Source organism: Balaenoptera physalus (assembly GCF_965194825.1).
Source record: "Balaenoptera physalus genome assembly, chromosome: 1".
NCBI classification, from domain to species: Eukaryota; Metazoa; Chordata; class Mammalia; order Artiodactyla; family Balaenopteridae; genus Balaenoptera; species Balaenoptera physalus.
Window position 1 is genome coordinate 178,279,761 of NC_138882.1, and position 21,438 is coordinate 178,301,198.

Sequence of the window (21,438 nt, forward strand, 5' to 3'; positions counted from 1 at the left end):
GTGGGGAGGAGCTGGGGGAGGGGAGCGAGGAGGAGCGGCGGGCGCGGGAAGGGGAGCGGGGAGCAGGAGCCGCAGGGCGCAGGGAGGTGGGGCTCGAAAGGGCGCGGGCCAGGGAAGAGCCCCCGGGGCGGCGGGGCGGCGGGGCGGGCGGCGCCCGGAGCTGGGCTGGGGGTCACGGCGGAGATGAGGCAGTCGCCGGCGGGGAGACGAGGCGCTGCGCGAGGAAGAGGACCCGGGAGGGCGAGCCCGCGGTCCGCACCTGCGTGTCCGGGAGGGGGTAAGCGCTCGGAGCCCGGCGCCTCCCGGGGCGGGGGTGTGCGCCGGGGCCCCGGCTGCTCGTAGTCCGGCCGTCCTGGTGGAGCTGGGAGCGGAGGCGGCGCCCTCGTCGGCGCCCCGCTGGCCCGGGCGTCCCGCCTCTCGGCGCCTTCGGACGGGAGGGGCACTGGCCGTAAAGAGGTCCCGGAGGACCTGCCCAGCCGGAGGGGCGCGTCGGGGCGCGCGTCCCGGAGCCCCAGGAGCCCCAGGATGGAGGGTGGGCCGAGGCAGCGCCCGGGGTCGGCTGCGGGATCCCTGGCGCGCGTTCTGGGGGATTTGGCTGGGCGGGAGGCGCCCCTCGGGCGGGGGGCTGCGACGCCTCCACGTGGCCCCGGGCGGCTGAGGGCAGCCGGGCGCCGCCCCCTGCTGGCCAGGTCCGGACGCCGCAGGGTCGCCCCTTTCTGGAGAGGAGTTGGAAGAGCGTCTAGTGTGGAGCCTCGGCTTCCAGACCCGGAGCCCGGCGGCCCTGACTTGCTTTGTGACCTTGGGCAGGTCACTGCGTCTCTTCGAGCCTCAGTTTGCATATCTATCAAATGGAGAGGATAATTCTCCTCTCAGTTTATAAACTGTAGAGTTCTGTACAAATCCCAGTTAATTACATAATGTCAGAAATGGAAGGGCACTAAGAAATCTCCTTTATTGTAGATGCAGAGAGTGGGGAATAAATCTTGCCCAAGGTCAAACAACTTGCAGAATATAAGACTAAAGCCCCTTGCCTCACTAGCTCTGGTGAGGTTCAAGGATTAGGAGCAGGGGCTCTCAGTCAGACTGGCTGCATTTGCAAACAGGGGTTGGCTGTTTACTAGCTGTGTGACCTTGGGAAAGACCTTAACCTCTTCTGAGCCTTGGTTTCCTCCCATGTGAAATAGGGATTAGAATGGCCACCTCACAGGGTTGCTGTGCAAATCAAATGGGGTCATTGCTCAGCACAGCACCTGGCATTGGTGGCCATCATGGCTCTGGTTGGTAGGAGCAACCTCTCACTCTCTTCCTTGGAGTCAGCTTCTAGGGTTTTCTAATAGGCCACACCTCGTGGGTCTTTGCTGTCCTCTGGGTGGCGCAGCCACAGCCAGGGTCTAAGCCTTCCTCACAAGGACATCAAGGGACTCTTTACCAGCAGCAGCCAGCAAAACCATTTGGGCAGCTGGGCCTTCTACAGCCTTTGGTCTGTCCAGCTGGTGGGGAGAAGTGGGTGGCCTTTGTCATGGAGGCATCGGGAAGCCAGGAACTAGAGGATGGCATGGGAGGGAGGGGGCTGGCTACCTGGACGTGACTGGCAGGCCCTAGGGCGTCTTCCCCTCCTAATGGTGCCTAGGACAGACCCAGAAATACAGAGATGCTTCCTCAGTTGGTCAGTTACCTGATGGGTAAATAATGAGGGTGGATACTCCGGGTCATCCCTTCCCTCCTAGACCACAGGTAGATGATTGTTCTTTTTGGCAAGAGTGATATGAATGTGAGCAGAAATACAGATTCTCAAAGCTGGGAGTTCCCAGGACCTGAGAGGTCCCTCTCTTTGCACAGATGGCTCCCATCTGAGGCCCACAGAGGGTCAGGGGCTTGCCAAGGTCATCAGTGTCCTCCAGGAGGCTGAATTCAGCAGACACTGTTCAGTCTTTGACTTTCTCTGCTGATCGCTCCTTCCCCTCGAAACACTCTCTTCTCCTGGCTCCTGTGACTTAACACTGTTGTATTTTCCTTCTTGGTCTCTGTTGTTTTTGCAGATTCAGCCTCCTTTCTACAGCCATTAGCTGCTCTGCTCTCCCAGGCCCTCCCCTCTCGTAGTAGATGCTCTCCCTGGATGATCTCCTCTACCCCATTGGCTCTAGTTCCCCCCTCTGTGCACATGGCTCATAAATGCATGTTTGTTGTCAGCCGGGCACTGTTCTAGGCCCTGGGGTTATAGTGCTGAGCTGACAGAAGGTGCTTGGGTGGGGAGGGGCAGGGGAAACAAGCAATAAACAAACAAGCAGAAAATATCAGATATGGTAAAGTGCTAAAATGAGCATGAAGCAGGGTGATATAGTAAAGGATGAGATACTTTATATTGTCTGGTCAAAGCTTTGCCAAGGAGATGATATTTAAGGGGAGGGCTGGTAAAAGATGAGGTCAGAGAGGTAGCTGGAGGGGGCAGTGGGTGAATCATGTAGGGCCTTGCAGGCCATGGTGAGGATTTTGGATTATATTCTGAGATGGGAGCCACTGGAGAGTTTTAAACAGAAGAGAGGGAATGCTGTTATTTCTCCTCGGCTCATTTGAGCCTTACATGAAGAGTTACTCTATATTGATTGTGAGCCTATTGTGCTCTGGTCACTGGAGTGGGGAGGAAATAGGTAGTTCTTCAAGGAGCTTCCAGGCACAGGCATAAGAGACACAAACAAACCTGGAGTCAGGAGAGGGTTCAAAGGATGGAGATTTTGCATCCAGTTGACCAGGGAAGGCTTCCTGGAGGAAGCAACTTTGAGAAGGGCCTCAGAGAGCAGATTATAATAGATATGTAGGAAGGGGAATGGGAAACATTGCTCTTCCAGGCAGAGGAACAGCCTGAACCAAGACACAAATGCCCCAAATGTGTGTAGAGAAGTCAGGGGAAAGGAGACAGAACCCGTGGGGGGAGTGAGAGTCCGGCTAGGTAGGTAGGGAGTCCGCGCTCTTCAGAGCAAGGCCCTGGACCTGGCCATTTATTTGCTGTGTGACCTTGAGCCAGTTGCATTACATTTCTGAGCCTCAGCTTCCTCATTCCTAAAAGGGAAATAAATGGTTAAATGCTGGGGGAGAGAGGGAAGGAGGGAGGATTCCAAGTGTTGGGGATGGGTGAGTAAGACCAGGATAATGCCTACAAAGGAAGAAAACAGTCGAGAGGGGCTGGGGTAGGGGGGAAGATAGTGGCTCAGCTGAGTTTGCGTTCCCTATGAGACATCCAGGAGGGATGAACAAAGGACATTTGTGGCCAGAGGCACAAAGCACAGGGTTAGGGGACAAAGGTAAAATTGTCAGTGTGCTTCTTTCATTCATTCTTTGAGTAAATCACTACAGAACCACTATAAGTATTGAGACCAAAACATACAGCTGTGAACAAAACCGGACTCTGCTCCAGGAAGTTACCATCTTGTGGGGAGAGAGACCCACAAGCACTGATTACAGGATGATGAGAATTGTACAGTATGAACAATGTCATGAGGCACCGGCTGGCACAGAGGAGAGAGGCCAACCCCACTTCAGTGGAAGGAGTGGACACGTTTCCGCAAAGAGAAGACAGTTGAATTTGATCCCGAGGGTGATATCAGAGTTGGACAGGTGAATGAGGCGGAAGGGTACCCCACACAGGTCCCTGGGCTTCGTGACACACGTGCCCCCCTCCCTTCCAGAACTCAAGTCCAACAGGGAGACAGGCAGTCAGCAAGTGAGCCCAGTCTAGGGCAGTCCAGTGTGATGTGTAATAAGGAGACCAGTGGGACAGGGAGGAGGGATGATCAATTCCATCACTGGGGTCCAGAGGAACCTCCAGAGAGGGTGGAGGAGACAAGAGGAAGGGCATTCCAGGTAGAGGGAATAGCCCGTGCAAAGGCTCAGAGGAGTGAGAGAAGCACAGTGTTTTGCAGGAGGAGGTCTCAGCCAAACTGGAGGTGGGGTCTCTTGCTGAGCGCAGGTCAACAGGAGGATGAGAGGAGAGGCCTGGCCTGTGCAGCCTCTGGACAGGTAAGCAATAGGAAATGAAGAAAAAGGATTTGGGGTGCATGGCAGGGAAGGTTTTCCCAAGCTGCAGTCCCTTGGAATAGGTGTCATTGGCCCCAGGTCCTCTTCACTTGCTAATTATATTTGTCCTCTAGTGCTCAGCTTGAAAGCCACTTTCACCTGGGGATCTTAGGGTTGCCGCAGGTTACGTGTCCCCCCCCCATTTTACCGTGGTTCCCTGCATGCACCACTGTCATCCTCTGTGGTCCCAGGTCCCAGGAGGGTTTCCGCAGGGCCATGGTGTCTCCCTAAGAGCAGGGTCCACATCTGTGTTGCTCTTGGCAACATGTGATAGGCCTTTATTTTTTTTTTGGCCACACAGCGCAGCTTGTGGGATCTTATTTCCCCAATCAGGGACTGATGAACCCATGCCTCCTGCGATGGAAGCGCAGAGTCCTAACCACTGGACAACCAGGGAATTCCTGTGAAAGGCTTTAAGTAATTAGCTATTGAACGGATGAGGAAACAGGCTCAGACAGGTTGAGTAACTTGCCCAAGGTCACAGAGCTAATAAATGGCAGAGCTGGGAAACAAATTCAGTCTACCTAACTCCAAAGCACTACCTGACTCCAAAGCTTAAGTTCTAATCACGGCTGTATTGTGCCTCCCAGCAGGGAAAGCAGATGGTGAATCCTGTAAACACCAACAAATTCAGTGTTTAATTTCTAGGAAATGAATTCCTGTTGTTAGTACCCGGCTCATCCAGTCTGGAGAAGACAGCCTCTCCTCCGTCCTAAAAACAGTTTCACTCTATCGGCTCAAGTGCTTTCTGGGGGCCCAGATGTGTAGCATCTGGCAGGGAGGGGCAGGTTGAGCTCCAGGACCAGGGGATGCAGCCCTAAAAGTTTCTTGCAGAGTGTGGTCTGTTCTGCCACTCTGCTCCCAGGATTACTCCCCTAGGATGGAAACTCAGATGGGAGGCGGGGAGAGGATTTGAAAATGCCAAAAGCGTACGGTGTGAAATGGGCATGAGAGCGTCTGGATACTCCTGTCCTGGATGCTGCTGCAAACGGGAGACAGTGGATGGAAAGGAGCATGGATGGGAGTCTGAAGACTTGGTCTCTGCCTGTAATTCACGGTGTGACCTTGGGCAAGTGTCTTACCCTTTCTCTCCCTATCAGCACCATCAGGGAGTTGGAGTGGATGATTCCTAAGAGCCCTTCCTGCTGTGACACTCAGATCCTTCTTGAATCCCAGGGCTGACATTACTATCACCCCTCACACAACTCAGTGTGGCCAGTGGAGCGGCAGCATCACCTGGGAGCCTCTCTGAAATGCAGAGTCTCAGGTCCTGCTCCAGACCCCCAGAATCAGGATCTGCATTTTATAAATTTATTTATTTTTATTTATTTTTATTTTTGGCTGCGTTGGGTCTTTGTTGCTGCGCGCGGGCTTTCTCTAGTTGCGGCGAGCAGGGGCTACTCTTCGTTGCGGTGCGCGGGTTTCTCATTGCGGTGGCTTCTCTTGTTGTGGAGCACGGGCTCTAGGCACGCGGGCTTCAGTAGTTGTGGCACGTGGGCTTCAGTAGTTGTGGATCGCGGGCTCCAGAGCGCAGGCTCGGTAGTTGTGGCACACGGGCTTAGTTGCTCCGCGGCATGTGGGATCTTCCTGGACCAGGGCTTGAACCCGTGTCCCCTGCAGGAGGATTCTTAACCACTGTGCCACCAAGGAAAGCCCGGTATCTGCATTTTAAATAAGATCTTAGGTAATGCATGTGCACATTCTTAACCACCTTCCCACCCTTCTCTTTGGGCCGTGCTGGAAAAGCAGGCAGAGGATTGCGTGCTGAGTGCGGGATGAAGGTGTTTGTGCACCCTCCCATCACTGGACCTGGCAGAGAGAGACCCCATTCAGGTGAGAGTGATGGAGCCCAGCTCATAACAGGGACCCAGCAGAGATTTTTTGAATGTGTGCCGGCACATATGGTTAAATATTTGTGAATGCAGAAGGGAGTGGAACTGATTTGACTCGGCACCTTTTATGAGTGATGGAGCTCGGAACTGAGCAAGCCAGGTTCCAATTCTAGATCTATAGTGTCCTAGCTTTGGGGTCTTAGGCAAGCCATTTCTCTGAGCTTCAGATTCCTTCCCTGGGAAATTACTATAATAGCACCAACTTCAGAGGGCTGTGGTCGGACTTAAATGAGTTGACATAGGGGAAGTGCTTAGAACAGTGCCTGGGACTTCCCTGGTGGTCCAGTGGTTAAGACTCCGCGCTCCTAACGCAGGGGGCCCGGGTTAGATCCCTGATCAGGGAACTAGATCCTGCATGCCACAACTAAGAGCCCCCTTGCCACAACTAAAAAGATCCCACACACTGCAACTAATACCCGGCACAGCCAAATAAATAAATAAATATTTTTAAAAAAACCTGCCTGGCACATAGTAAGCTCTTAATAATGTTGGCCATTAATTTACTACTACTGCTATTCCAGCCCTTGCCCACACAGCACCGGGTACTGTCCCAACCCCTTCCTGGGATTGCATTAAGTTTCATGAGAACAGAGTCCCAAAATGACCCCTAGGGGGCGATATCACCCCTGTTGTAAAGACCGGTTCTAGACCGGTGCTATCCAATAGAAATACAATTCAGGCCACAAATGTAATTTTAGATCTAGAAAATTTAGAGGTAGCCACGTTTAAAAAAAGTGAAATTAATTTCAATTGTATATTTTACTTACTCAGTATATCCAAAGTATTATCATGTAACTGATATAAAAATTATTAATGAGATATTTTACATTCTTTCTTGAACTGAGTCTTTGAAACCCAGGGTGTTTTACACTTAAAGCAGCACATCTCAGTGGCCACATTTCAAGCTCTCAATGCCCACATGTGGCCAATAGTGACTATTCTAGAGTTTCTCAGCGCTGGCTCGGAATCCCAGCTGTGCCACGTATTGCCTGTGTGGCCTTGGGCTAGTCATTTCACCTCTGTGGATCTCAGTTTCTTCATCTGTAAAGTGGGGAAAACAACTCTGCCCTAAGGGGTAGTCTTAGGGGCAGATGGTGAGAGTTTAAAACTTCTTTGACCTCTTTCTCACACGCATGGGAGAATTCAGTGAGAGCCTTTGTACAATGCATTTAGTCATTCAAGGTGGTCCCTTCCCTGTTAAAGGCTGGTAATTGACCCAGCGCAAGGCTTTGGAAACAAGCTTTACCTGTCTTTGACTTTTTAAAGATAACAAGCTTGCCAGTGATGAAGGTAACCAGAGATCATCCAGACCAGTGGCTTCCAAACCTGGCTACACCCTAGAAACATGTGGGGAGCTTTGAATAATTACAGTGTCTGGGATCTACCCCTCAGGGGTTGAAGCCTGGACATCTGTTTGTTTGTTTGTTTGTTTAACAGCATTTGTATTTTTTTAAAGTTCCCCCAGGTGATTCTGATGCACAGCAAGAGACTCCCTGATCTGGTCCAACCCTCTCATTTTCAAGATAGAGAAACTGAGGCCCAGACGAGGAACTGTCTTTTGTAAGGTCACAGAGAATTAGTGGCAGAACCAAGCTAAAGCCCAGGGCTCCCGTCTCTCAGTCCATTTCTCAGGGCCCATTCCTCACCAGTTCATGGAGCCTTTTATAAACACTTATTGACCTCTTGCTCTGGGCCAGCTGTCAGGACTATAGGAGCTAAATAAGATATGGTCCCGGCACTCGATGTCCAGGGATGGAGACAGTCCTGTGCGGCTGTGGGCATCCAGAAGAGGGGTATCTAACCCTGGGGAAGCTGTCCTGGGGAAAGCTTCGATAAGGCTTCATGGGGAGATGCCAGAGCTTAGTCCTGAAGGGTGACTTAATTTCCAGACAGAGACAAAGGTGTAGCGCAGGAAATAGCACTGGGACATGGTTATGGCAGCAGGATGCTGGCAGAAAAACAAGCAGATGTGTGCTGCTAGAGTGTGAAGGTCACAGCCAGCTAGGTTCAGAGGTGATGCTGGAAATGTAATTAAAGACCAGTTCATGAAGGGTCTCTTAAACCAAGCCACGGAGCTGAGACTTAATCCTGGGTGCAGTGGGAGCCACTGGAGGATTTTAAGGGAGTGACATGGTCAGAGTTTTAGTTAAAAGGAGGATTCTGGGGACTTCCCTGGTGGCTCAGTGGTTAAAACTCTGCGCTCCCAATGCAGGGGGGCTGGGTTTGATCCCTGGTCAGGGAACTAGATCCCACATGCATGCTGCAACTAAGAGTTCACATGCCACAACTAAGGAGCCCACGTGCCGCAACTAAGGAGCCGGTGAGCCGCAACTAAGACTCGGCACAACCAAATAAATAAATAAATTGTTAAAAAAAGTAAAAATAAAAATAAAAGGAGGATTCTGGGTGTGATGTGGTAACAGAATGGAAAGGAGTTGAGGCAGGGAGACCATTTAAGCCAGAGAAAATTTTGGCCTGAAACAAGACAGTGGCAACAGGGATAGAGAAGAAGGAAAAGAGCCAAGGCAGAGTTAGCTTTCGGCAGTGGAACTGATAGAGTTTAGTAATTCAGTGAAACAGGGGACTATATCAGTCAGCTACGGCTGTGTAACAAGCCACCCTCAAACTCAGTGGATTAAAACAATAACATTTATTACTACAACTCATGCATCTGGAGATTGACTGACTTAATCTGAAATGGGCTGGGCATTTCTGCTGTTTTAGCTGGGCTCACACATGCATCTACCCATCGGCCGAGGAGCTCTGTTCTCTGTGGGAATTTGCTGGGGCCTTTAGTGTGAGCAGCTCTGCTCCACATGTTTGTCTCCTCCTCTTGGGACCGGTGGCTAGCCCATACACTTTCTTCTCATGGAGATGGCAGAGTGCAAGCGGAAACATGCACAGTGTCTTGACTAGATTTGGAATCGGTTCACTGTCACCTCTGCCTCACTCTGTTGGCCATAGCAAGTCCATGCTGAGCCCAGAATCCAGGAGCAAGGAAATACACACCTCGTCTTGACAGGGTAAGATGGAGGCAGCATGGGGTAGTAGAAACATTGAGCTGAGCTGGGAGGAAGGTGGAACTTTGTGATCTTGGGCAAGACACCCACCTCTCTAGGCCTTAGCAATCTCAGCTGATTAGATTGGATTATATCATTTTTTAAAATTAATTAATTATTTATTTATTTTTAATTTTTGGCTGTGTTGGGTCTTCGTTGCTGCACGTGGGCTTTCTCTAGTTGCAGCAAGAGGGGGCTACTCTTCCCTGCGGTGCGTGGGCTTCTCATTGCGGTGGCTTCTCTGGTTGTGGAGCACAGGCTCTAGGCACGTGGGCTTCAGTAGTTGTGGTGCACAGGCTCAGTAGTTGTGGCGCACAGGCTCAGTTGCTCCGCGGCACGTGGGATCTTCCTAGACCAGGAATCGAGCTCGTGTCCCCTGCATTGGCAGGCGGATTCTATTTTTTTTTTTTTTTAATGTCTGAAACATTTATATTAACATATCTCCATACAAATAACCCAATGAAAGTTTAGTGTTAGTTGTTTTGTTTGTTTGTTTTTTTATACTGCAGGTTCTTATTAGTCATCAATTTCATACATATCAGTGTATACATGTCAATCCCAATCGCCCAATTCAGCACACCACCATCCCCACCCCACTGCAGTTTTCCCCCCTTGGCGTCCATATGTCTGTTCTCTACATCTGTGTCTCAACTTCTGCCCTGCAAACCGGCTCATCTGTACCATTTTCCTAGGTTCCACATACATGCGTTAATATACGATATTTGTTTTTCTCTTTCTGGCAGGCGGATTCTTAACCACTGCGCCACCAGGGAAGTTCCTGTTATGGACAATTCTTGCATATGCCTTTTGGTGAACAGCTGTACATGTTTTTATTGGGTATATAACTGGGAGTAGAAGTTCTGGGCCAGAGGTTTGGCTACTTGTTTGTTTGGTTTTTGTTAACCATGAGGCATGTGGGATCCTAGTTCCCCGACCAGAGATTGAACCCGTTCCCCCTGCACTGGAAGCATGGAGTCCCAACCACTGGACTGCCAGGGAAGTCCCTTGGCTACTTTTTATTTTTTGACATTTTCCAGATTTTATAATTGGAGAAACTGAGGTGAAAGGTTGACTTGCTCAAGAAACTGATTAAATTTCAAAACTTGCATTCATTTACAGATAGATAGACTGATTGATTGATAGACACACACTCACATGAAAACTTCTCAGTCTTCCTCTCTTATTTATTTCACCTGCATGACACCCCCGGGAGATAGACTTGATACCCTGATTTTACAGAGAAGACCCAGACTGTGGGAGGTCCCATGAGATAGAGAGAATGAGATGAAATAACAGCTGCTGTGGATGTACTTTGTGGAAATCATTCTCAGATTTGTGGAGAATGATTTGCCCGTCCAGGGCTCACTCATCCGTACCACACAGCTTCCAGAGAAAGAACAGGCATGAATTCCTCTGTGGGAGATTGATTCTACTGCAACAAATCTTTATCACAGCCTTGTTTTTTTTGTTTTTTCCTCCAAAAGAATGGGACTGGCTTCTGAGAATACATGAAACCCATACATCCTGTTTGTTTCTGGCAAGGTTTTATGACTCGCTTAGTTAAAATAAAGATCCTTCCGAAAGGGGAGGTGACTGATCTCCCTGTAGGCTGGAGGAAGCCTTAGTTAAGAGTGATAAAAAGGACACCTGTGGTATGGCAGCCACTGTGCCTTCCTGGAATCCACATAGCAGTTCTGGGAAAAAGGTGCTGGGACCCCCATTTACAGATGGGAAGAAAAGCGCAGGAGGTGAAACGACTTGCCTCCATCCCACAGTAGGGATTGTTTGGTGGGAAGGAGCTGAAAATCCTCTGATTTCTTTCTCAGGGCCTGGTGTGTCCATTTGAACTGGCTCAACTAGGAAAAGTGCAAGTTGCTACAAATGAAGTTTCCTGGGTCTAGGGGCTGCTCAGGGACATCTAAGGATAAGCAGTATCACTGGGCTTGGAAGGCTCCTTCCTCCTCTCCTAGGGCAGGTGGCTCCCCTCTCTCTGCTCCTTTCTCTGTCTGCTCGGTTCTCCTGCCTCTCTCTGCAGACCTGTTTTTGTTTGGTTTGGTTTGGTTTATTTACTTACGGCTTTTCTGCTCCCTGCCGCCGCTTGCCCTGGCTTTGGTCATGGCTGTGACCCGACTCTCGCCCCAGCATCCTTAGCTTTCAAGTTGCTTCCCCTCCATCATCTATCCACCCAGCTGCTTACAATCTCCAATCTAAATTCCCCAGAGAGAATCTGCTGGCTTGTTTTGACTCACATGTCCACCCTGGTCTAGTCAGCTGTGGTCAGAGGTGGTCTGTGGACCAAGTTGGGACTGGGACCCAGGTCTGTCTGCCTGCTTTTTCCCCTCCACCCCTCTGCAGAGATGCTGGAGCTGGAGGATGCATGGTATGGCTAGAATCTGTGTGATCCGGATTCCAGGGAAGATGCTGCTGGGCTCTGGAGAGGCTGAGGAGGGTCCTTGCTGCTGCTGTGATGGCTCTCAGAAGTGTGGTGGGCAGGGGAGAAGCTCCCTGATATGGCTGGTAGTTCTGACAATGGCAGACGTCGCTCACTAAAATGGACAGTGATGCCTTGTTTCTAGTGAGGGAAGAGACCTTGCTGCCTGGAGACCTGAACATGGTTGGATACATCCTAGAGAAAACAGAGAAGTCATCATTTCCTATGTTGGGCATTTGGATCCATGTTCTTACCAGTTCTCCTCAAACTCCGGTGAGGTGTGAAATATCACCTCCATCACTGAGGCTCGGAGTGCTTAAGTGACTTACCCAATGGCCACAGCGAGGACGTGGAGAAACGGGGATTGGGATCTGAGCCTGCCTGACCTAAAATGTATGCTTTTAGCCACTCCCCTCCAGCTCTGTTACCATGGTTACATTTGTTCAGGATGCTACAGTTACAGCACATCACATACATGATCTTACTGGAACTACTAAACACCCCTTTGGGGCAGCATAGCCATGCTAATGTTCCCATTTTACCAACGAAGAAACTGAGGGTCAAAGAGAAATCATGTCTTGCCCATGATTACCCTGCTGGTCAGTGGCAGAGATGGGATCAGAACCCAGATCTTTGGGACCAGGATGTATGGATAGGTATTAATGTATCAAAATCAATGTATCAGTGCTGGTAGTGTGGTTCTCTTTTTTTATAATGTACAAAATTAAGAAAAATTACAAATATATTATTCCCTACAAAAGAGTGTATATAAATCTATATAAAACATACTTACAGATTAAAGACTAACAATAAACATCCATGTACTCACCACCACCTTAAAAACCAGAACATCATTGATACCTTTAAAACCCTTCCACGATGATTACATCCCCTCTTCCTTTCCCCTCTAGTGGTAACCACTATCCTGAATTTTATTTTATTATTATTATTTTTAATTATTTTATTTATTTTTGGCTACGTTGGGTCTTCTTTGCTGCACGCAGGCTTTCTCTAGTTGCAGGAAGTGGGGGCTACTCTTCGTTGCGTTGCGCAGGCTTCTCATCGCGGTGGCTTCTCTTGTTGCAGAGCACGGACTCTAGGCACGCGGGCTTCAGTGGTTGCAGCACGCAGGCTCAGTAGTTGTGGTGCACGGGCTTAGTTGCTCCGCGGTATGTGAGATCTTCCCGGACCAGGGATTAAACCTGTGTCCCTTGCATTGGCAGGCAGATTCTTAACCACTGCGCCACCAGGGAAGTCCCTTTATTTTTTATTTATTTATTTATTTTTGGCCGCACCACGCGGCTTGCGGGATCTTAGTTCCCTGACCAGGGATCAAACTCGGGCCCCCTGCAGTGAAAGCCCTGAGTCTTAACCACTGGGCCACCAAGGAATTCCCCTGAATTTTATATTTAACATTTCCTTGCTTTTCCTTATGGCTTTGCCACATATGTTTATATCCTTAAACAGTTTGTTTCTTCTGGCATGTTTTTGACGTTGGCACTGTTATGTTTGTGAGAATCATCCACTTTGATGCGTGTGCTTTGGTTTGCTCAGTCTTGCTTCTCTGTAGCACCCGTCATAGGAATATGCCACATTCTGCCGTTCTGCTGCTGATGGACGATTGGGTGGTTTCCAGTTGTTTGCTGTTAAAGTCAGTACCACCGTAACTATTCTCGTTCCTCTCTGCTGGGGAACACATCAAAGAGTTTCTCTGTCTTATATACCTGGGAGTGAAATTACTGGGTCATGAGGTAGTCATTACATTTTTAGATTTACGACATAAGACCAAATTGTTTGCTAACAAGGGTCCTCTAATTTATACTCTGCTAGTGGGAGGTGACAATTCCTGTTGCTCCACATCTTTACCAAACTGACATGACGTGATCAGATTAAAATTTTTTACCTATCTGCTGGATGAAGATGGTATCTCATTGTTGTTTGAATTTGTATTTTTTATCTTATTATTTGAAGTGTGATGGGAAAGAGGTGGTTGACTCTAGAGCTATAGTCTGTATCTCCAAAAGTAGCTGGATTGTGGGAAATTCCCCCCAAATTTGTTCCAGTTGGAGAAAGATGGCAGTCAGGAGATATAGCCTCAGAATTGTGTGAATTCCTGCAAAGCTCCAGCCCAGCATTCCTGACCAAGGCAATCCACTCTTTCGTTCTTCCCAAGATGTCACCCACCAGCCTCTCAGGCCTTTCTGAGCCCACGCCTTTCACTGGAATGAGGTCATTGGAATCCCTGGAACCCAAGGAGTGACCGCCAGGGTTTGTGGGGCAAGCACACCAGCCTTCCGTGAGAAATGACGGCACCTCGCTCACCCAGACCGTCTGGAGGGAAGAAAATTCCAAGCAGTCCAGCCTGACTTCACATTTTCCCTGTGAACCGAAGTGGGAGGAAATCTTCAGCCAGAGGCCTTTGAGGAGGAGCATGGGGCAAAGAGAGGGCTGGGGTGGCAGGAGGGAATCACCGTTTTCACTTATCACCATGAGATCCCAAACCAGCTTCTCTCCTAGAAGCAAACGTGCCTTAAGGCTTTGCTTCCTGAATTGAGGCAGTGTGGAGAAGAGTGGAAATTTCAGAGCTGGCCCTGGACCCAGTTTTTCCACTTGCACGTGGACGACCTTGGGCAGGTGACTTCACCTTTCTGAGCACTGATTGGTTTATTTGTAGGTTAGGGGTCCTAGGTGGAGTTGGCCCCAGGGCTAACTCAGTGCCTGGAACATACCAAGAGCCCCATGAAAGATAGTATGATAATATTCCTCAAACTTTGGGAATGTTTTAGAGCAGGTGGCTTAAGATGGGTTTTCTTAAACTGAAGCTGTTTCCCCTCCTCTAGGCAGATATTTTTTAAAGATGAAGCATGATTTTGGGAAGTGGGAGGGAAACTACCACATTCCACATTTAGCTTCTTAATGTTTTAAAATCAGTCAATCAATAGACATAGACTGAACCTTCCCAACAAAGCCCTGAGCCAAGCAGAATGAAGGAAGTAGGATGATAATGATTCTTGACACTTCTCAGCCTTTTAGTGGGTTTCAAAGGCCGACCTTGCCCAGAGCAATGAAAGCTCCACAGCAGCTCTGGGTGGCATATGGGGTGGCTCCTGTCTGGGGAAGAATCTGAGACCTAAGGACTTGCCCAAGGTCATACAGGAAGGCTGGGGTAGAATAAGTATTAGAGCCCAGATTGCCCCAGTCCAAGCCAAACCCTCCCCTGTGCCCTGCTGCTTCCCATGCCCGGTGCCAGCCACCTCCTGAGCACTGTCCTCTACCCACCTCTGCTCTCTGCACTCCAGCCTCTGGGCCTTTACAGCCACCAGGAATGCCATCCCTCCCGACCTTGACTACTAAAACCCTTCTCCTTAATGTAGGCAACCAGTAGAACAATACACAAGCCTTAAGAATGATATTGTGGGGACTTCCCTGCTGGCACAGTGGTTAAGAATCCGCCTGCCAATGCAGGGGACATGAGTTCGATCCCTGGTCCGGGAAGATCCCACATGCCGCAGAGCAACTAAGCCCACGCGCCACAAATACTGAGCCTGCGCTCTAGAGCCTGCGAGCCACAACTACTGAGCCTGCGAGCCACAACTACTGAAGCCCGCGTGCCCAGAGCCCACGCTCCACAACAAGAGGAGCCACCGCAATGAGAAGCCCGCGCACCCCAATGGAGAGTAGCCCCCGCTCGCCGCAACTAGAAAAAGCCCACACGCAGCAACGAAGACCCAACGCAGTCAATAAATAAATAAATAAAAATGAATAAAATTATTTAAAAAAAGAAAAACAGGGGACTTCCCTGGCGGTCCAGTGGTTAAGATTCCACACTCCCAATGCGGGGGCATGGATTCGATCCCTGGCTGGGGAACTAAGATCCCGCGTGCCCCACAGCGTGGCCTAATAAATAATAATAATGAATAAATCAATCAATCAAAAAACATACAAACTATGAAACAAATTCATACATAATAATTATGATCACATTTTTTAAAAGTGCGTGTGTATATATATATTCTGCCTTGCCAGCTCCATCCCAGGGTCCTTGAAGCTACATGTCTGCTTCCCTTGCTGGGCTGTGAATGCTTTTAGGGCAAGACCTGTTTGCTAAGCTGACCTGGAAGAGATAAAATGAATCATAGGGATTCCTGGTGGAGTTGTAGCATTCCACACAAGGCAGGGGGAGACACAGTGGGGCTGTGGACGAGGCTAAGGGGTCTTGGCATTCTTCTTGCCAACCCCATATACCCAGGGGCTGCCTGCCAGGCCCCATGGACTTCAGACCCCAGGACTTGCCCCTGTCCCAAATACTGAAACCCAGATTCAAGTCCCGAGACACAGAGGAGAAAAGAAAATGATTCTTTAAGATTTTTTTTGTGACTAAATTTCCGGTTTTCATTTGGAAAGCCAAATGTATTTTCTGGATTTGGACTTTCACCATGAAAAATGCTCTGGGGTTTTTATTTTGGCAGTTAATTTCTTTGCTTAACGAAAAGGTGGTTTTGTTTTATTTTGTTTTGAGTCATGCATGCTCACTCTAGGAAATTTGGAAAATTCATATGAATAGAAGAAAGTTCACTGCCCCCTCCCCAAATCATAGAGAAATAAATTGTAACAATTTGGTATCTTTCCAAGTGGCCTCTGTGTGTGTGTGTGTGTGTGTGTGTGTGTGTGTGTAATTTTGTTTAGTTTCCATTGTTGCTGAATAAATAGTATGATTTCTGATTCACAATTTACAGAGGTGGTTTCATGTCCTTGTAACAAGCCTGTGATGCTTCCAACAGCTGTGACACTTTGCCCCCTCTGGGGATTGTGGGGGTGGGCACGTGGCCCTCCCCTGTATTCTCCTGACACTTGTGAGAGCGCCAGTTACGCTGCACCGCTGCCAGCACTAAACAGTATCCTTTTAATCTTAGAGTTTATCTCAAGTGTCTAAATTGTCCTTCTAGAACCTAACTCTACTTTATTTTTCCTTAACCCGCAGAACTTCTGAACACATGCCCTTCTTGATGAACCCACAGTGATCTCTTTGTTTTGCCTTCTCCCAGCTCATGCATTCTTTGAGTCTTGGTAACCGGAATGTTTTGTCTGTTTGGGCTCCAAACGTTCAGTGGGACAGGAACCAAAGTTAAGTACCTCATGACAAGTCCAGACGAACCTGAGAAAATTGTGAGCTGTTGACTGCACTGCCTCTCTGAATCAGCTGGTACTTCTTTTTGTCTCTAGTTTTAAAAGCTCCCCAGAGGGGACTTCCCTGGTGGCAGAGTGGTTAAGAATCCACCTGCCAATGCAGGGGATACAGGTTCGATCCCTGGTCTGGGAAGATCCCACATGCAGTGGAGCAACTAAGCCCGTGCGCCACAACTACTGAGCCTGCGCTCTGGAGCCCACGAGCCACAAATACTGAAGCCTGCGCGCCTAGAGCCCGTGCTCCACAACAAGAGAAGCCACCGCAATGAGAAGCCCGCACACTGCAACGAAGAGTAGCCCCCGCTCGCACAACTAGAGAAAGCCCAGGTGCAGCAACGAAGACCCAAACACAGCCAAAAATTAATTAATTAATTAATTAATTTTAAGAAAAAGCTCCCCAGAGGCGACCTGAAATCCAGAATCTTCTCAGAGTAGGATGGAGGAAATTATTCTGAAGTTCTCATTAAACACATTTATCTCTCAAGCTTTGGAAGGAGCCAAAATGCCAAAGGCAAGAATTCCAGAGCACTGCCTACACTGTTTTGATATCCTGATAAATGTCTAACAAATCCAGCATGTGTCCTCTAGGCCTGACCAGTTGCTGGGCAAAGTTCCAGAACAGTGAGACATCTTGGGATTCATCTGGTTTAGGAAAGACCTTTAACTACCAGGTGGTAGTCACCTCAATGTTCTTTAAATAGTCAAGTTTGGGGCTTCCCTGGTGGCGCAGTGGTTGAGAATCTGCCTGCCAATGCAGGGGACACGGGTTCGAGCCCTGGTCTGGGAAGATCCCACCTGCCGCGGAGCAACTAGGCCTGTGAGCCACAATTACTGAGCCTGTGCGTCTGGAGCCTGTGCCCCGCAACAAGAGAGGCCGCGATAGTGAGAGGCCCACGCACCACGATGAAGAGTGGCCCCCGCTCGCCGCAACTAGAGAAAGCCCTCGCACAGAAACGAAGACCCAACACAGCCAAAAATAAATAAATAAATAATCCTTCCCTCTACTTAAAAAAAAAAAAAAAAAGTCAAGTTTGGAGGTCTCTTCACTGGGGTCTGTTCTGGTGGCTGCCTCCCACTAGTGTGAAACAGAAGGATGACCTTATTCTGTGAGAGGACAACTGTGAAGGAAGGAGCTGTGTATGTGAAAGTCTGTGGGAAGAGAGAGCCACCTACAATGTCCCCACCAAACCAGTCAGTGGAAGGCCTTCTGCAGGGAGCTCCCAACAGATCCCTGAATGCCACAGAAACTCCAGGGGTTTGGGATCTAGGGACCCTCCAAGCCCTCAAGATTTCTCTTGCTGTGGTCCTTTCCATCATCACACTGGCCACAGTCCTTTCCAACGCCTTTGTGCTTACCACCATCTTCCTGACCAGGAAGCTCCACACCCCGGCCAACTATCTCATTGGCTCCCTGGCCATGACTGACCTCTTAGTTTCCACCTTGGTCATGCCCATCAGCATCGCATATACCACCACCCACACCTGGAGCTTTGGCCAACTCCTGTGTGACATCTGGCTGTTTTCTGACATCACGTGCTGCACAGCCTCCATCCTGCATCTCTGTGTCATTGCTCTGGACAGGTACTGGGCCATCACTGATGCCCTGGAGTATAGTAAACGCCGGACAGCAGGCCATGCGGCCGCCATGATTGCCATCGTCTGGGCCATCTCCATCTGCATCTCCATCCCACCACTCTTTTGGCGGCAGGCCGAAGCTCATGAAGAGATGTCGGACTGCCTGGTAAACACTTCTCAGATCTCCTACACCATCTCCTCCACCTGTGGGGCCTTCTACGTCCCGTCTGTGTTGCTCGTCATCCTCTATGGCCGGATCTACACGGCCGCCCAGAACCGCATCCTGAATCCGCCATCCCTCTACGGGAAGCGCTTTACCACAGCCCGTCTCGTCACAGGCTCTGCGGGGTCCTCGCTCTGCTCGCTCAATCCCAGCCTTCACGAGGGGCACTCTCATTCCGCCGGTTCCCCTGTCTTTTTTAGCCACGTGAAGATCAAGCTTGCGGATAGTGTCCTGGAGCGCAAGAGGATTTCTGCTGCCCGAGAGAGGAAAGCCACTAAAACCCTAGGGATCATTCTGGGGGCCTTTATCATCTGCTGGCTGCCCTTCTTTGTTGCATCTCTGGTCCTCCCCATCTGCCGGGACTCGTGCTGGATCCACCCGGCCCTTTTTGACTTTTTCACCTGGCTAGGCTATCTAAACTCCCTCATCAATCCAATAATCTATACTGTGTTTAACGAAGAGTTTCGGCAAGCATTTCAGAAAGTCGTCCATTTCAGGAAAGCCTCTTAGTCTTGTTTGGTGGCGACTCGTTATCTTTTATGTCCTGTAACCCAACGGGAATTGTCTTTTTTATTTTTCCTGAGAGTTGGGTTAGTCCTGATATCTTGGGTTTTGGTTCAATCAATAGAATTGTTCAGCGTTCTTTTTTGCTGTTGTTTTCTTGACCTCTGAGCCACCAAAAGCTGGGCAGCTGTGTAAAATGGAACAAGACTTCACTTAGTATAATATTTTCACAGTTCATCCATGTTGGAAAGAATGTGACCACAGGTTTCCCCATTGATGCAATTCAGGCAGAAAGCTGCCTGACTCTGTAGGAAGAACCCAGGCTCAAAGGGGGAGGTTTTCTGGTCTACGTAAGTTTTGTATGGAGCTTAAAAGAGGGTAGATGAGATTAATGACCTGAGTTGAAAGAGAATTTGGAGTCAGGTGGATGGGTTTCCATTCCATGTGGCACCTTAATTGGAAATTGACACCCAAGTATCAATATTTCTTCCACTGAGTCCTTCTTAGATTGAATCTTCCTTAGTTGTTCATGGGGAGAGATTCAGCATTGGAGGTGCCAATGATACAGAGTGACAGAGATTCAGAAGCCAGGGGCAGGGGAGTGGGATGGTTGGAACCAGATAGCTACCCTGTGCCTATCCTCCTTCCCCAGTTTCTCTGCACCATCTTAATGTTCTGAAGTTAAAACCCACAGTTAGCCCCATTGAAGTAGATTGACAGGATTTGCACCTACCAAGCTTGGAATACCATTCCGAATTTTTTTCCTGAATTATTTTTTTATATCCCATTCTCTTTAGAGATCTTAAGCTGTTGTGTATTGTCAAATAAAAAGCATGAGACATCATGATCAGCAAAGCCTCAAAGGGGTAATTTTTCCCCCTCTCCCTGGACATAGAAACCTTTCAATTCAATTCAGTCTCTAGCATTTATTGAGCACCTACCACATGCCAGGCCCTGTACCAGAGTCCTGGTAGTTATTATTTCATTGGAGCCTCATAACAATGGAAGTCAATGTAACATGATGATTAGAGCTGAGGACCTAATGCCTCAGTTCAAATCCAAGTACTACCAATTTCTAGCTGGGTGACCTTGGACAGGTTACTTAATCCCTCTTTGCCTCACTTTCCTCAAATGTAAAATGAGGAAAATAATAGGTATATTATTGTATATTTTAATACAGTGCTTGGCCTAAGAGCTCTTATCATTTTAGAGATACAGAAACTCACCTGCCCAAGGTCAAGCAATATAAAAATAACAGCTGCTGTGTATTGAGTGCCTGCAATGCTCCTTACGTACAATTTCTGGTTTGCTTTTCATCCTCATTTTGCAATAGAGAAACTTGCCTATGGTAAGGGAAGATTTCATAAAGAGGTGACACATCAGCAGACTCCCAAAAGATGAGCCTTTTTGGGATGGGAGACTAAGGAAGGGGAGGTGTGATGAAGCCTCATGGGGGAGATGGGGCAGAGCAAAGGAAGGTAGGGAAGGTCACGCCAGGTGGAGAAAAGAGCAGGAACAGAGCCTGGGAGGCCTGTAACGCTCCGTGGGGTCTCTGGGCACAGGGAGAAGGAGAGTCAGGAATATGGACGATCAGGAAGGGGGAGGAAAGGAGGGATGCCAAGATAAGGGTAGGGGAGCATCCAGAGGAGTCTTGTGCTGACCTTGAAGTTTCTGCTGGACATCTCACCGTGTGGTCCCTGGACCATCTGCATCAGAATCCCCCAGGGAGACTTCGTCAACATTGAATTTCTGGTCCCCAACTCAGACCCACTACATCAGAATCTCTGGCAGTGAAACCCAGGAATCTTTTTTTTTTTTTAAATTAATTTATTTAATTATTTATTTATTTTTGGCTGTGTTGGGTCTTTGTTGCTGCACGCGGGCTTTTCTCTAGTCGCAGCGAGCGGGGGCTACTCTTCGTTTTGGTGCGTGGGATTCTCATTGTGGCGGCTTCTCTTGTGGAGCGCGGGCTTTAGGTGCGTGGGCTCCAGTAGTTGTGGCACGCAGGCTCAGTAGTCGTGGCTCGCGGGCTCTAGAGCGCAGGCTCAGTGGTTGTGACGCACGGGCTTAGTTGCTCCGCGGCATGTGGGATCTTCCCGGACCAGGGCTCGAACCCGCGTTCCCTGAATTGGCAGGCGGATTCTTAACCACTGTGCCACCAGGGAAGCCCCCAGGAATGTTTTAAATAAACCTCTCTCCACTTCTTGCGCTAGGTGATTTCTAGGCACTAGATTGTTCCCAAATTTCTAAAATTTCTAAAACCACTGTGTTAGTGACTTGCTCACCCCGTGGGGGCCCTCCCTGAGCCCAGAGACAGTCTCAGCACGCTCACTGCTCCCCTCTGCTCCCCGCATGCCCTTCCCTACTTTCCTTTAAGGCTGTGCTCTTCCCCACCTCCTCCGTCTCGCTTTGGGCCATCTGCCTGATCTGATCTGGGAAAGATCAGGAATCCAGAGACTGGACAGGGAACTATGTACATACAGTGTGTCTCAGTGG

At 49.2% G+C, this 21,438-nt stretch overlaps 1 protein-coding gene across 5 annotated transcripts; it reads left to right on the forward strand.

Moving 5' to 3' along the window:
- Positions 1–92: 92 nt before the first annotated feature.
- On the forward strand, positions 93–19,789 carry HTR1D (5-hydroxytryptamine receptor 1D). Of its 5 annotated transcripts, XM_082451525.1 has the most exons (4): positions 93–277; positions 3,918–4,014; positions 7,420–7,523; positions 16,435–19,789. In XM_082451525.1, exon 4 carries the CDS (start codon positions 17,734–17,736, stop codon positions 18,946–18,948), a length of 1,215 nt encoding a protein of 404 aa, XP_082307651.1. In that variant the 5' UTR covers positions 93–277; positions 3,918–4,014; positions 7,420–7,523; positions 16,435–17,733; the 3' UTR covers positions 18,949–19,789. The 5 variants fall into 5 exon arrangements, with proteins under 5 accessions (XP_082307651.1, XP_082307650.1, XP_082307649.1 ...); XM_082451524.1 differs by lacking the exon at positions 7,420–7,523; XM_082451523.1 differs by lacking the exons at positions 3,918–4,014; positions 7,420–7,523 and adding an exon at positions 11,378–16,348.
- The last annotated feature ends 1,649 nt before the right edge of the window (positions 19,790–21,438 follow it).

Bases quoted from the DNA above. Each gene is read 5' to 3' on its own strand.
- HTR1D (XM_082451525.1), top strand. From the start codon at position 17,734: ATGACCTTATTCTGTGAGAGGACAACTGTGAAGGAAGGAGCTGTGTAT.